We start from the raw sequence: 16,386 nt of genomic DNA, 5'->3' as shown, positions 1-16,386 counted from the left end.
CATCGGACAATTTTGACACATTTTTGTAACCACTGGCATTAATACAGCGATCAGTGCTATTAAAAATGCATTGATTACTGTAAAAATGTCACTGGCAGTGAAGGGGTTAACAATAGGGGGCGGTGAAGGGGTTAATTGTGTTCCCTGGGCGGTGATTCTTACTGAAGGGGGAGGGACTAACTACAGGAAGTGACAGATCGTGGTTCCTAGCTAATAGGAACACACGATCTGTCACTCCTGTCAGAAAAGAACAGGACACTCGTCCCTGTTCTGTGTCTTCGGGTCACAATCGCTCATGGCCGGCAGTCATCGCGACCGTCTGCCACGAGCATCGGCACCTCAGCTGTGCAACGGGCGCGTGCGCGTCTGCTATCCAGACCCCGCGAGATCATGTACAGTAACATGATTTCATGCATGGGGAGCTAGCCTGCCACGGTAAAACTGCGGCGGCTGGTTCGGGAGCGGTTAATCGATGTCAATGTAGGAATCGGTTCTTTTTTTGTTTAGCCCCCAAGTTGCCAGAAGTTTTTGGGGAATAAAGAAAACGAAGATGTATTTTTTTTATTTTATTTTTTCAAAACCTTGTGACAAAAAAATTAGATCTGAAAAATACTCACCATGCCTTTTATCAAATGCCTTGGAGTGTCTGCTTTCTCAAAAGGTGTCAATTGGGGATGTTTGCATTATCCTGGCATTTTTGGGCCTCCAAAACTGTGATAGGTAGCCAGGAAATGAAATGCGCAAGTTATGCCCTTTGAAAGCCTGGTGTTTTGGGTCTCCAAAAAGTCTCACACATGTGGTATCCTCATACTCAGGAGAAGAATGTGTTTTGGGGTATAATGCCACATATGCCCATGACGTGTGTGAGAAACATCTGATTAAAGTGACAACTTTGTGGAAAAAAGAGACTTTTTTTGTCGTTTTCCAAAACTGTGTGGCAAAAAATAAAACATTCCAAAGACTCAGCATGCCTCTCAGCAAATACCTTGGGGTGTGTACTTTTTTTTTCCAAAAAGGTGTCATTTGGGGGTGTTTACAGTGTCCTGGCATTTTAGAACCTCCAAAAATGTGATAGTTAGTCAGGAGATCCAATGCGTAATTAACGCACCTTGAAAGCCTGAAGGTGGTCATTGGCTTTTTGGCCCCTGTACTTGGCTAGGGTGCCAAAAAGTTTCATACATGTGGTATCCCCATACTCGGGAGAAGTAGCAGAATGTATTTTTGGGTATAATTCCACATATACCCATGGCATGTGTGTAAAATATTTCATTAAAGAGACAACTTTGTGTAAAAAAATATTTTTTTTGCCATTTTCCAAAACTTGTGGGAAAAAAATAAAATCCTCTATGGACTCATCATAAGTTTAAGCAAATTCCTTGGGGTGCCTACTTTCCAAAAAGACATCATTGGGGGGGAGGGGGGGGGTTGTACTGTCCTGGCATTTTAGTGCCTCTAGAAATGTGATAAGCAGTCAAAGTCAGAGCTGCTTAAAAGCGTAAATTCCAATATATATTGCATGGTTTGTAGATGCTATAACGTTCACACAAATCAATTAATATACACTTATTGGCATTTTTTTTTACCAAAGACATATAGCAAAATACATTTTAGCCTAAATTCATGAAGCAATTTAATTTTATTCAATATGTTTTATAACAGAAAGTACAAAATATTGTTTTTTTTCTTCTAAATTCTCAGTCTTTTTTTGTTTATATAATAAAAAAGACCTAGTGGGGATCAAATACCACCAAAAGAAGACTGTGAAAAAATTATATAAATTTAATTTGGGTAAAATGTTACATGACCACGCAATTGCCAGTTAAAGTAGCACAGTGCTGAATAGCAGAAAATGTTCTGCTCATGTGGTTAACATTTCAGCAAGAAAGCTTTACTGCAAAATGAACACAGGTGTTCATTTAAAAAAATTGTAAATGGTTGATATTGAGATACAATAACAGTATTAGAGGTGTGTTAAGATGTCTTAAACTCTTTGCAAATTCTGGAACACTGTGCAATTTATTTAATGAATTGCTGGAGATCATGTGTTATGCAAAATTAGTCCAGGAGAACAACATTTATTATAAAAAAATATATATATACCAAACAATATCCAAGTAATAACCACAATCATTTGTAGATGCTTACAGAGTATCTTTTTAACTCTGTGAGTGCCCTTTTTATCTGGTAACTCATCTTTTAGATTTCATTAAACAAAACCTGTTAAGAGATAAACAAGGAGACTGCCACTGTTAAGCGCTGCTAAATATGCTTTAATTGCTGGCTTCTGTGATTTTCATACTTCTGAGCCAGGAGTTCTGTAAAACAGTCAGAAAACTAGTATTTTTCAAACATGCATTTGTTATTACTGTAGCATCTGCATCCAAAGTTTAATATTTTGTACTGGAAAAGGTTGGAGGGGACTGAAGGGAGCATATTTATGTTTTATGGTTAAACTTGTCCTCCCTCTGTGTTTGCTGGCACTGTGGAGATATTTATGCTCAAAGTACAAAGCTGATGCATTAAATTCCTTTCGAGTAATTCTCTCAGAATTTCAACTCACCCAACTCCTCCTTCCCTGCAGAAATTCAGCAAACTCCCAACTTTTTAATCCCTCATTTAAGCACGGAGCAGATGATCTAGGAGCAGAATAAGCTTAGGTGCCTGAAAGAACAACCTGAACAACTTCAGTGCTTCCAGTTTCCCATTGTCTCACTGTTTGTTAAAAATATTTAAATACCTGAATGTCTATACCCAGCCACAAGCTCACTATAAGCCATGCACAACCAAAAGCTACGCCCCATAACATTTCACATTTACAGGTTACTTGGACCTTTAAATGTATATACATTTTAATACACAGCAACTGAGCTTTAAAACAAGCTTTCAGCTTTCACTGGCCTCTTTAGCTGCAAGCAGTGTGGAGCAATTCATGTGCAAAATTCACAGCAGAGGCACTGACATTTTCCAAGATCTCATGCAAAAAATCTCGGCATTTTTCCACGTGTGGAAAGCTGCATGTGGCAAGTACAGCTGTGCATGAAAGTGAATAGCTGTGAAAACAGTGGCAGCTGCAACAAAGTCCCCCAGACATAGGGATGAGCCCACGGTTCATGTCGGATGTAAGTTCAATGCGAACATCAGGTGTTCGCTTGTTCTAAAATGAACTGAATATATGGGGTGTTTGCAGAAAATTTGAGCGCCGCGGAACGCCCCAGGCACGATATTTAAAGGAATATTTTTATATTCATATTTCATTTTTATTGTTTCACTTTAAGCAATATTAAAATCACTGCTCCCGAAAATTTTTTTTTGCATTGATACATGTCCCCTGGGGCAGGACCCGTTTCCCTAAACACTTTTATGGCAATAACTTGCATATAACCCTTTAAAATGAGCACTTTTGATTTTTCACATTCGTGTCCCATAGACTTTAACGGTGTCCACGTGTTCGAACAAAATTTTTGCCTGTTCGCATGTTCTGCTGCGAACCGAACTGGGGGGGGGGGGGGTGTTCAGCTCATCCCTACCCACACATTCCACTAGGGGTTCCACAGAACAGGGCTGTCCAAGGCCTGGGCACACACACAATTCACAGCCCACCCACAACTTCACTTCTGCAGCTGGTGTACATTTGCCCACTGACAAAGAAATGATCAGTCTATAATTTTAATGGTAGGTTTATTTTAACATTGAGAGACAGAATAAAAACAAAAATATCCAGAAAAAAGCATTATAAAAAAAGTTATAAATTGATTTACATTTTAATGAGTGAAATAAATATTTGACCCCTTCGCAAAACATGACTTAGTACTTGGTGGCAAAACTCTTGTTGGCAATCACAGAGGTCAGACGTTTCTTGTAGTTGGCCACCAGGTTTGCACACATCTCAGAGGGAATTTTTTCCCACTCCTCTTTGCAGATCCTCTCCAAGTCATTAAAGTTTCGAGGCTTACGTTTGGCGACTCGAACCTTCAGCTCCCTCCACATATTTTCTATGGGATTAAGGTCTGAAGACTGGCTAGGCCACTCAAGGACCTTAATGTGCTTCTTCTTGAGCCACTCCTTTGTTGTCTTGGCCACATGTTTTGGGTCATTGTCATGCTGGAATACCCATCCATGACCCATTTTCAATGCCCTGGCTGAGGGAATGAGGTATCTTAACCCACGATTTGACGATACATGGCCCCATCCATCTCCTTTTGATGCAGTGAAGTTGTCCTGTTCCCTTAGCAGAAAAACACCCCCAAAGCATAATGTTTCCACCTCCATGTTTGACGGTAGGGATGGTGTTCTTGGGGTCATTGACAGCATTCCTTCTTCAAACACGGCGAGTTGAGTTGATGCCAAAGAGCTCGATTTTTGTGTCATCTGACCACAACACTTTCACCCAGTTCACTTCTGAATCATTCAGATGTTCATTAGAAAACTTCAGACGGGCCTATACATGTGCTTTCTTGAGCAGGGGAACCTTGTGGGCGCTGCAGGATTTCAGTCCTTCACGGCGTAGTGTGTTACCAATTGTTTTCTTGGTGCTATGGTCCCAGCTGCTTTGAGATCATTGACAAGATTCTCTTGCATAGTTTTGTACTGATTCCTCACCGTTCTCATGATCATAGAAACTCCACAAGGTGAGATCTTGCATGGAGCCCCAGACCGAGGGAAATTGACAGTTATTTTGTGTTTCTTCCATTTGCGAATAATCGCACTAACAGTCACACCAATCGTGAAGCTGCTTGGCGATGGTCTTGTAGCCCATTCCAGCCTTGTGTAAGTCTACAATCTTGTCCCTGACAGCTCTTTGGTCTTGGCCATAGTGGATAGATTGGAATCTGAATGATTGCTTCTGTGGACAGGTGTCTTTTATACAGGTAACAAGCTGAGATTAGGAGCATTCCCTTTAAGAGAGTGCTCCTAATCTCAGCTCGTTACCTCTATAGAAGACACCTGGGAACCAAAAATCTTGCTGATTGATAGGGGATCAAATACTTATTTGCCTCATTAAAATGCAAATCAATTTATAACTTTTTGAAACACATTTTTCTGGATATTTTTGTTGTTATTCTGTCTCTCACTGTTAAAATAAACCTAACATTGAAATTATAGACATTTAAAAATTAAAAAATAATAGTCATTTCTTTGTCAGTGGGCAAACGTACAAAATCAGCAGGGGATCAGATACTTTTTCCCTCACTGTATAGCGGTTTATAAACCCTTCACTTACCATACCCCTGGTATCATTAACAATGACCCACTGATGGCTGGCAATGGTACTTGTGTCGGGGTGAACATCTCCTCCATGGTTACAGAATAGGTCTCTTGCACACCTGAGGCTCATGTGACCTAAGGGCCCAGGTCACATGTCGTGTGCTACATAGAAGTGGTCAGCTCCTCACCAAAATGGGGGAGACCTAATTTTCAAGCCAGCACCTGCCACAACCTGACCAGGTTTGTACTAGAGTTGTCTCCTCAATATCCTTTATACCACAGTGTGTTTCTCCATGAGATGCACTTGTCCAGTACAGTGGTCTAATGATGTGCTGTCCCAACTCACAGCTTTAATGATAGTAGGCATCCATTTTAATCACTCCAATTCAGCCAGAGATTTGGTACAACTCCATTTTGTTTGTATTGAGGTAGTCAGTAGTAACACTCTATAGTACAAAAATCCTCTTCAGTGCAGTAACTCACAACCAGTCCCCTTCCATAACCCAGTGTAGGGATGCCATACTGAGGTTAGAAAAAAAGATTTAAGTCCTTCAGTCCATCTCCTGACCAGGATCCACTATTTCTATCAGATTACCCCTACTGTTAAGCTCCATCCAGATTTTATATGAGATCCTGTCAGAAAGGATGTGAATTCACCTTACTTCCTGGCAAGATTTAATACAAATTCTCCTGTAAAGAGCCAGTCAATTAACCCCTGCCTACAGCTGTATAAGAGGCTGTACTTGGGTATATGCCGATTCTATTGTGCATCTGCATGATCTCCAGCATGGGCATATGACATGTTTTTAATACGATGTACGAAAAAGAGTATTCCCAAGTATGCACCACCTGCAGCTCCCTAGGTGCAGAAAAATGAAGGAATATAATGCTAGAGTCTCAAAACATCCACGTGCATTAGAGAGACCTAAGCCATTTCAGATCACCTTGCTCCCCTTCCCACCAGTGCCTTGGCAGCATTCCAGTTTTTAATTAATAACCTGAACAGGGCAGGTGCTCTTGGAGGGAGAGCAGAACAAGAGTGCCTACTGCTAAAGAGGTCAGTCAGCTGCACCTTTTGCTGCCCCCAATCCAACACACACACCATACAGGACCAAAAGTAATATACCAAGACTTACAATATAATTACAAGAGTAAATTTATGATTATATTTACAGAAGCTAAATCAAAAGCAAGCTGTACTTACTTCAGTTATTTACTAACACAGGTTAAATAAACCAATGGAAATGTTCTCTTCATATAATTGAATAATTTTATTGAATATTTACACAATATTTGATTGTGTGAAGATTATCAACTCTTTAGTAAATTGACCTATTGTCTTTTTTTCTCTTTATTCATATAGTTTGAAGGAGAAATAAGGGTTTTGACTCGTATGATGGTAGTCCCGAGTGCTGGAAACAAGAGAGGTGGAGGAAAAGATCTGCCAATCAGTAAAGGAGAAATCTTTGAAGTGATTCAGTTCACCAATCCAGAAAAAATACTGTGCAGAAATAGTAAAGGCAAATGTATGTATTTCAGACACACAATTTATTTATATGCCTATTTTTGGTTTTACTTATGTATATTATGTAACCTACATTTAAAGCAGCAGCATATGAAATTTCATATGTATGACTAACAGAAGCCTTAACCATACCTTTTCCATGAGACTGTAACCTACTAGACTCTGGAAAGGTGTTACATAAACTCCTCTTTAAGGTGTCTTCAAAATATTTCATCCTGTGCTCCCTCTGCAAAGGCAGGATGAGTTCTGAGACTTTCTCCTTGTAACGGTGGTCAAGGAGGGTTGCCAACTAATAATGATCCTTCTCCTTGATGCCACAAATTCTTGGGTCCTTTTGTAGGCTTTGAAGAATAAGGATGCCCATGCACTGCAAGGAGGCATTAGAAGCAGAATCATTGGGGTCACTGAGGATTACACAATCTGGAACTGCCTCCTCAAAGGGATAGTGTCTCTGATGCATGCATTGCTTACCATTCTTGTCGCCTCCTCAAATGGTGACAGTACAAGTGCATGCATTCTTTATCAGCAGCCATTGGCTTGGGGAAAAAAAGCCGAGCTCCCCTGAGCCTGTCTTTGTGCCATACTCACACAGGTACTCATTGATGGTCATCTGCTGCATGTTCAGCTGCTGCAGAATTGCCAAAGTTGAGTTCCACCCGGTGAGCATGTCACAAATCAGGCAGTTTAAGGGCAGGTGGAATTCCCACTGAAATTCAGCCAACCGGACACTGGCTGTGTATGACCGCCTGAAATGGCTACAGACTTTTCTGGCCTGCCTTAGAAGATCTTGCAACCCTGGGTACCTGTTTAAGAAATGCTGCACCACCAAATTGAGGACACGTGCCAGGCATTGTACATGTGTCAACTTTCCCTGTCGAAGGGCAGACAAAAGGTTAGTGCCATTATCGCACACCACCATTCCTGGCTCAAGGTTCCGTGGTGTGAACCACCTCTGGGCCTGCTCCTGCAGAGCTAAAAGAATCTCTGCTCCAGTGTGGCTCTTGTCCCCTAGACAGTCCAGCTGAAGCACTGCATGGCATCTTTTAACCTGACTCGTTGAATGACCCCTTGAGCGCTTAGGGGGTACTGGTGGTTCATAGAACAATTCAGCAGAAAAGGGTGCTGAGGACCGCCATCTGCATAGAGACATGGTGGGAAATCAAGTTCCAGCACTGAGCCCTGTCCTGCATCTTTCCTGTTTGCAAGCAGAGTTACCCAGTGTGTTGTGAATGAAATATCATCCCTGACCATGCTTGGTGGACCACGTGTCAGCAGTAACGTGGACCTTGCTACTGACTGTCTTGCCCAATGATGCCAAATCATTGCCTTCCACGTGATGGTATAGAGCTGAAATGGCCTTAGGTGCAAAGAAATAGTGACTGGGACCCTCTCATTGTGGTACAGCACATTCTGCAAATTCACAGAAGGGGGCAGAATCCACCGGATGGAAAGGCAGGAGTTGTAAAGCCAGCAGTTTGGACAAGCTGGAATTTAGACGCTGGGCATGTGGAGGGAGTGTATTTTTTTTTTTTCGCTGCAGCATCTGGAGCAGAGAAATTTGCCTGCTATACTCTACAACTGGTGGTTTGCTGCTGGCAGACTTGTTTCAAGGACCTTGATACCCTTTGCTATACCATCATCCCTGTCAGTGAAGGCTGCTAAGAGGTCAGCATCATGAGATATAGCGGGGATAGAGATAAAAGGTGAGGAAAAGTAGTGTGTCCCATTTGTGTGGCTTTCAGGTGCTCTTAAATATATATATCCATATGATGCGCTGTTTCTATCCAAAATAAATGTGACAATTGATCCAAAAATAGAACATTAAACAGGATCTCAAAACATATTCAATAAAATAAAAGATATTCCACACTATATATAAAGTGCTATGTGCAACCATACAAAGTGTTTATATACTGTGATGTAATCATACATATATAGCCGAATACAAATGGTTAAAAAACCTGCTGCAACAAATACAACTACATTGGACAGGTGCTCCAAAAGTTCATACAAAATGATCTGTGCTCCAGCAACTCTTGTGGTCTGTTTGCATGTAATTACTATGTGGTTCCAACTTCCCACATGCAATATATAATAAAAAAAATGTTCTTGTGCAAAAAAATAAATCCAAAGTGCAAGTGCAACACTAAGGATAGGTTGTCAGCCGGCCTCAGGAGATGGCTCCAAGCTCACACCTCTCACATCATGTAGTGATAAAACAACGGAGTAGGCTCATTAATGGAGGCAGCCTCTATTCCCAATCAATGCCTTCTGAGAGAAAACACGTCGGGTCGGAGCCAGTAGCATGATGTCAACATGCGTGGACAGTTCTGCAGGTGACCATACACAACTGATGATTATCTGCCAGATTCAAACAACTATGTTGTAAGTGCAAATTTATTTTTAATAAGCAAACTTTTATACATTAATGCACTATGATCCTTCTAAATTGCTTTTATTACTACATGCTGTGAGAGACGTGAGCTTGGATCCATCTCCTGAGGCCGGCTGTCAACCTATCCTTAGAGGTGATCTTATGTATGCGCATATAATCTCTTAGCGGGTTCATTCCATCTGGTAAGCGGCCAATATTTGTTTGGAGCACAGTGCTGATGCACTGGCACTTTGGATTTATTTTTTGCACAAGGACATTTTTTATTACAAATTGCATGTAGGAAGTTGGAACCACATAGTAATTATATGCAAACAGAGCACAAGAGTTCAGGGCCGTCTTTAATTTTGATTGGAAACATTTTCTTGGGCCCCCCCTCCTCCATTCTGAGACATACAAAAAATAGCAGGTAGACTCAAAATCAGTTTACTGCAGCAGATCACGCAGCGATTGCAATTGTTTGCCAGAGGTTACAGCCTATCCTTACTGCTCACTGGCTGATTTCTAGAGGTTACAACACATAATTTCTGCTTGCCGACTGGTTGCTAGAGGTTAATGTACATTATTAGCGCTCACTAATTGGTTGCTAGGGGTTACAGCACATCATTAGCACTTACTGATTGGTTGCTAGAGATTAAAGCAGATCACTACTGTTTGCTGATTGGTTGCTAGAGGTTCATGCACATCATTACCTCTCACTGAGCAGTGGAGCAATCCCAAATAATTGAGCAAGTAAAGGGGCACATTAATACACATACTACAGGAGAGATTCAGAGACTGCGGACATACTGCAGGAGACAGTCAGAGACTGCGGACATACTGCAGGAAATTACCAGAGACTGCGGACATACTGCAGGAGACAATCAGAGACTGCGGACATACTGCAGGAGACAATCAGAGACTGCGGACATACTGCAGGAGACACTCAGAGGCTGCGGACATACTGCAGGAGACACTCAGAGGCTGCGGACATACTGCAGGAGACACTCAGAGGCTGCGGACATACTGCAGGAGACAATCAGAGACTGCGGACATACTGCAGGAGAACTGCGGACATACTGCAGGAGACAATCAGACTGCGTACATACTGCAGGAGACAATCAGAGACTGCGGACATACTGCAGGAGACAATGAGAGACTGCGGACATACTGCAGGAGACAATCAGAGACTGCGGACATACTGCAGGAGACAATCAGAGACTGTGTACATACTGCAGGAGACAATTAGAGACTGCAGACATACTGCAGGAGATTACCAGAGACTGCAGACATACTGCAGGAGACAATCAGAGACTGCGGACATACTGCAGGAGACAATCAGAGACTGCGGACATACTGCAGGAGACAATCAGAGACTGCGGACATACTGCAGGAGATTACCAGAGACTGCGGACATACTGCAGGAGACAATCAGAGACTGCGAACATACTGCAGGAGACAATCAGAGACTGCGGACATACTGCAGGAGACACTCAGAGGCTGCGGACATACTGCAGGAGACAATCAGAGACTGCGGACATACTGCAGGAGATTACCAGAGACTGCGGACATACGGCAGGAGACAATCAGACTGCGGACATACTGCAGGAGACAATCAGAGACTGTGTACATACTGCAGGAGACAATTAGAGACTGCAGACATACTGCAGGAGATTACCAGTTACTGCAGACATACTGCAGGAGACAATCAGAGACTGCGGACATACTGCAGGAGACAATCAGAGACTGCGGACATACTGCAGGAGATTACCAGAGACTGCGGACATACTGCAGGAGATTACCAGAGACTGCGGACATACTGCAGGAGACAATCAGAGACTGCGAACATACTGCAGGAGACACTCAGAGACTGCGGACATACTGCAGGAGACAATCAGAGACTGCGGACATACTGCAGGAGAACTGCGGACATACTGCAGGAGACAATCAGAGACTGCGTACATACTGCAGGAGACAATCAGAGACTGCGGACATACTGCAGGAGACAATCAGAGACTGCGGACATACTGCAGGAGACATTCAGAGACTGCGGACATACTGCAGGAGACAATCAGAGACTGCGGACATGCTGCAGGAGACATTCAGAGACTGCGGACATACTGCAGGAGACAATCAGAGACTGCGGACATACTGCAGGAGACACTCAGAGACTGCGGACATACTGCAGGAGATTACCAGAGACTGCGGACATACTGCAGGAGACAATCAGAGACTGCGGACATACTGCAGGAGACAATCAGAGACTGTGGACATACTGCAGGAGACAATCAGAGACTGCAGACATGCTGCAGGAGACATTCAGAGACTGCGGACATACTGCAGGAGACAATCAGAGACTGCGGACATACTGCAGGAGACAATCAGAGACTGCGGACATACTGCAGGAGACACTCAGAGACTGCGGACATACTGCAGGAAATTACCAGAGACTGCGGACATACTGCAGGAGACAATCAGAGACTGCGGACATACTGCAGGAGACAATCAGAGACTGCGGACATACTGCAGGAGACAATCAGAGACTGCGGACATACTGCAGGAGATTACCAGAGACTGCAGACATACTGCAGGAGACAATCAGAGACTGCGGACATACTGCAGGAGACAATCAGAGACTGCGGACATACTGCAGGAGACACTCAGAGGCTGCGGACATACTGCAGGAGACAATCAGAGACTGCGGACATACTGCAGGAGAACTGCGGACATACTGCAGGAGACAATCAGAGACTGCGTACATACTGCAGGAGACAATCAGAGACTGCGGACATGCTGCAGGAGACATTCAGAGACTGCGGACATACTGCAGGAGAACTGCGGACATACTGCAGGAGACAATCAGAGACTGCGGACATACTGCAGGAGACAATCAGAGACTGCGGACATGCTGCAGGAGACATTCAGAGACTGCGGACATACTGCAGGAGACAGAGACTGCGGACATACTGCAGGAGACACTCAGAGACTGCGGACATACTGCAGGAGATTACCAGAGACTGCGGACATACTGCAGGAGATTACCAGAGACTGCGGACATACTGCAGGAGATTACCAGAGACTGCGGACATACTGCAGGAGATTACCAGAGACTGCGGACATACTGCAGGAGACAATCAGAGACTGCGGACATACTGCAGGAGACAATCAGAGACTGCGGACATGCTGCAGGAGACAATCAGAGACTGCGGACATGCTGCAGGAGACATTCAGAGACTGCGGACATACTGCAGGAGACAATCAGAGACTGCGGACATACTGCAGGAGACACTCAGAGACTGCGGACATACTGCAGGAGATTACCAGAGACTGCGGACATACTGCAGGAGACAATCAGAGACTGCGGACATACTGCAGGAGACAATCAGAGACTGCGGACATACTGCAGGAGACAATCAGAGACAGCGGACATACTGCAGGAGATTACCAGAGACTGCAGACATACTGCAGGAGACAATCAGAGACTGCGGACATACTGCAGGAGACAATCAGAGACTGCGGACATACTGCAGGAGACACTCAGAGGCTGCGGACATACTGCAAGAGACAATCAGAGACTGCGGACATACTGCAGGAGAACTGCGGACATACTGCAGGAGACAATCAGAGACTGCGTACATACTGCAGGAGACAATCAGAGACTGCGGACATACTGCAGGAGACAATCAGAGACTGCAGACATACTGCAGGAGACAATCAGAGACTGCGGACATACTGCAGGAGACAATCAGAGACTGCGGACATGCTACAGGAGACATTCAGAGACTGCGGACATACTGCAGGAGACAATCAGAGACTGCGGACATGCTACAGGAGACATTCAGAGACTGCGGACATACTGCAGGAGACAATCAGAGACTGCGGATATACTGCAGGAGACACTCAGAGACTGCGGACATACTGCAGGAGATTACCAGAGACTGCGGACATACTGCAGGAGACAATCAGAGACTGCGGACATGCTGCAGGAGACAATCAGAGACTGCGGACATACTGCAGGAGACACTCAGAGGCTGCGGACATACTGCAGGAGACAATCAGACTGCGGACATACTGCAGGAGACAATCAGAGACTGCGGACATACTGCAGGAGATTACCAGAGACTGCGGACATACGGCAGGAGACAATCAGACTGCGGACATACTGCAGGAGACAATCAGAGACTGCGTACATACTGCAGGAGACAATCAGAGACTGCGGACATACTGCAGGAGATTACCAGAGACTGCGGACATACGGCAGGAGACAATCAGACTGCGGACATACTGCAGGAGACAATCAGAGACTGCGTACATACTGCAGGAGACAATCAGAGACTGTGTACATACTGCAGGAGACAATCAGAGACTGCGGACATACTGCAGGAGATTACCAGAGACTGCAGACATACTGCAGGAGACAATCAGAGACTGCGGACTTACTGCAGGAGACACTCAGAGACTGCGGACATACTGCAGGAGACAATCAGAGACTGCGGACATACTGCAGGAAATTACCAGAGACTGCGGACATACTGCAGGAGACAATCAGAGACTGCGGACATACTGCATTAGACAATCAGAGACTGCGGATATACTGCAGGAGACAATCAGAGACTGCGGACATACTGCAGGAGATTACCAGAGACTGCAGACATACTGCAGGAGACAATCAGAGACTGCGGACATACTGCAGGAGACACTCAGAGGCTGCGGACATACTGCAGGAGACAATCAGAGACTGCGGACATACTGCAGGAGAACTGCGGACATACTGCAGGAGACAATCAGAGACTGCGTACATACTGCAGGAGACAATCAGAGACTGCGGACATACTGCAGGAGACAATCAGAGACTGCGGACATACTGCAGGAGACAATCAGAGACTGCGGACATACTGCAGGAGAACTGCAGACATACTGCAGGAGAACTGCGGACATACTGCAGGAGACAATCAGAGACTGCGTACATACTGCAGGAGACAATCAGAGACTGCGGACATACTGCAGGAGACAATCAGAGACTGCGGACATACTGCAGGAGACAATCAGAGACTGCGGACATGCTGCAGGAAACAATCAGAGACTGCGGACATGCTGCAGGAGACATTCAGAGACTGCGGACATACTGCAGGAGACAATCAGAGACTGCGGACATACTGCAGGAGACACTCAGAGACTGCGGACATACTGCAGGAGATTACCAGAGACTGCGGACATACTGCAGGAGACAATCAGAGACTGCGGACATACTGCAGGAGACAATCAGAGACTGCGGACATACTGCAGGAGACAATCAGAGACAGCGGACATACTGCAAATTACCAGAGACTGCAGACATACTGCAGGAGACAATCAGAGACTGCGGACATACTGCAGGAGACAATCAGAGACTGCGGACATACTGCAGGAGACAATCAGAGACTGCGGACATACTGCAGGAGACACTCAGAGGCTGCGGACATACTGCAGGAGACAATCAGAGACTGCGGACATACTGCAGGAGAACTACGGACATACTGCAGGAGACAATCAGAGACTGCGTACATACTGCAGGAGACAATGAGAGACTGCAGACATACTGCAGGAGACAATCAGAGACTGCGGACATACTGCAGGAGACAATCAGAGACTGCGGACATGCTACAGGAGACATTCAGAGACTGCGGACATACTGCAGGAGACAATCAGAGACTGCGGATATACTGCAGGAGACACTCGGAGACTGCGGACATACTGCAGGAGATTACCAGAGACTGCGGACATACTGCAGGAGACAATCAGAGACTGCGGACATGCTGCAGGAGACAATCAGAGACTGCGGAACATACTGCAGGAGACAATCAGAGACTGCGGAACATACTGCAGGAGACACTCAGAGGCTGCGGACATACTGCAGGAGACAATCAGAGACTGCGGACATACTGCAGGAGATTACCAGAGACTGCGGACATACGGCAGGAGACAATCAGACTGCGGACATACTGCAGGAGACAATCAGAGACTGCGTACATACTGCAGGAGACAATCAGAGACTGCGGACATACTGCAGGAGACAATTAGAGACTGCGGACATACTGCAGGAGATTACCAGAGACTGCAGACATACTGCAGGAGACAATCAGAGACTGCGGACATACTGCAGGAGACAATCAGAGACTGTGGACATACTGCAGGAGATTACCAGAGACTGCGGACATACTGCAGGAGACAATCAGAGACTGCGGACATACTGCAGGAGACACTCAGAGACTGCGGACATACTGCAGGAGACACTCAGAGACTGCGGACATACTGCAGGAGACAATCAGAGACTGCGGACATACTGCAGGAGATTACCAGAGACTGCGGACATACTGCAGCAGATTACCAGAGACTGCGGACATACCGCAGGAGACAATCAGAGACTGCGGACATACTGCAGGAGATTACCAGAGACTGCGGACATACTGCAGGAGACAATCAGACTGCGGACATACTGCAGGAAACAATCGGAGACTGCGGACATACTGCAGGAGACAATCAGAGACTGCAGACATACTGCAGGAGATTACCAGAGACTGCAGACATACTACAGGAGACAATCAGAGACTGCAGACATTATACAGGTGATGGTCAGAGAACTTTCAGCAATGCACAGCTTTACAGTTGAATAACACAGCTCAGGGTTTAAGCAGTCAGGCATTTTATGGGTGTAAGGACATACCTGGCCAGCCAAACTCACTACATACATTCAGGACTGTGGGCGGGGCTTCCACTCTCTGCTCTCACTAAAGCAGCTGGGAGCTCCACTGATGCTTTGTTGGGGGGGCCCGCGCTACCCGTGAATTGTCGCCCCGATGACAGCTTTGCAGAGCGCACAGAGGACATGGGAGGATGTATTCTGCGCTAGCCAGCTGAGAGGGACGGGGCCGGGAGCTCCACTGACGTTCTGACCCTGCCCACGTGCAGCCTGTGTACTCGGAATAGAGCGCCTGTAGTGAGAGCCAGTGATCGGAGTGGGAGTGTCATTGGAGCTCCCGGCCCCGCCCCCGGACCTCTGTATTCACCAGCCAGTATAGAGGGGGCGAGGCCGGAAGCTCCACTGACACTCCCACTCCGATCACTGGCTCTCACTACAGAAGCTCTTTTCCGAGTACACAGGCTGCACGTGGGCGGGGTCAGAGCGTCAGTGAAGCTCCCGGCCCCGCCCCCTCTCAGCTGGCTAGCGAGGAATACATCCTCCCGTGTCCTCTGTGCGCTCTGCAAAGCTGTCATCGGGGCCCCAATTCACGGCTAGCGCGGGCCC

The 16,386-nt window shown here is 45.6% G+C and overlaps 1 protein-coding gene across 1 annotated transcript in view; it reads left to right on the top strand.

Annotated features, from left to right (window-relative positions):
* The window catches only part of LOC141105219 (FYN-binding protein 1-like), a 446,065-nt gene that overhangs the window by 356,576 nt on the left and 73,103 nt on the right, over positions 1–16,386 (top strand). Inside the window, exon 13 of the mRNA XM_073595110.1 lies at positions 6,569–6,731. Coding sequence (XP_073451211.1) covers positions 6,569–6,731 — 163 coding nt within the window. The remainder of the gene's footprint in view (positions 1–6,568; positions 6,732–16,386) is intronic.

The sequence above is a fragment of the Aquarana catesbeiana genome, linkage group LG01, assembly GCF_042186555.1.
Source record: "Aquarana catesbeiana isolate 2022-GZ linkage group LG01, ASM4218655v1, whole genome shotgun sequence".
NCBI lineage: Eukaryota > Metazoa > Chordata > Amphibia > Anura > Ranidae > Aquarana > Aquarana catesbeiana.
Note: the sequence above shows the minus strand (reverse complement) of the source record. Positions and strands in the feature narration are given on the sequence as shown.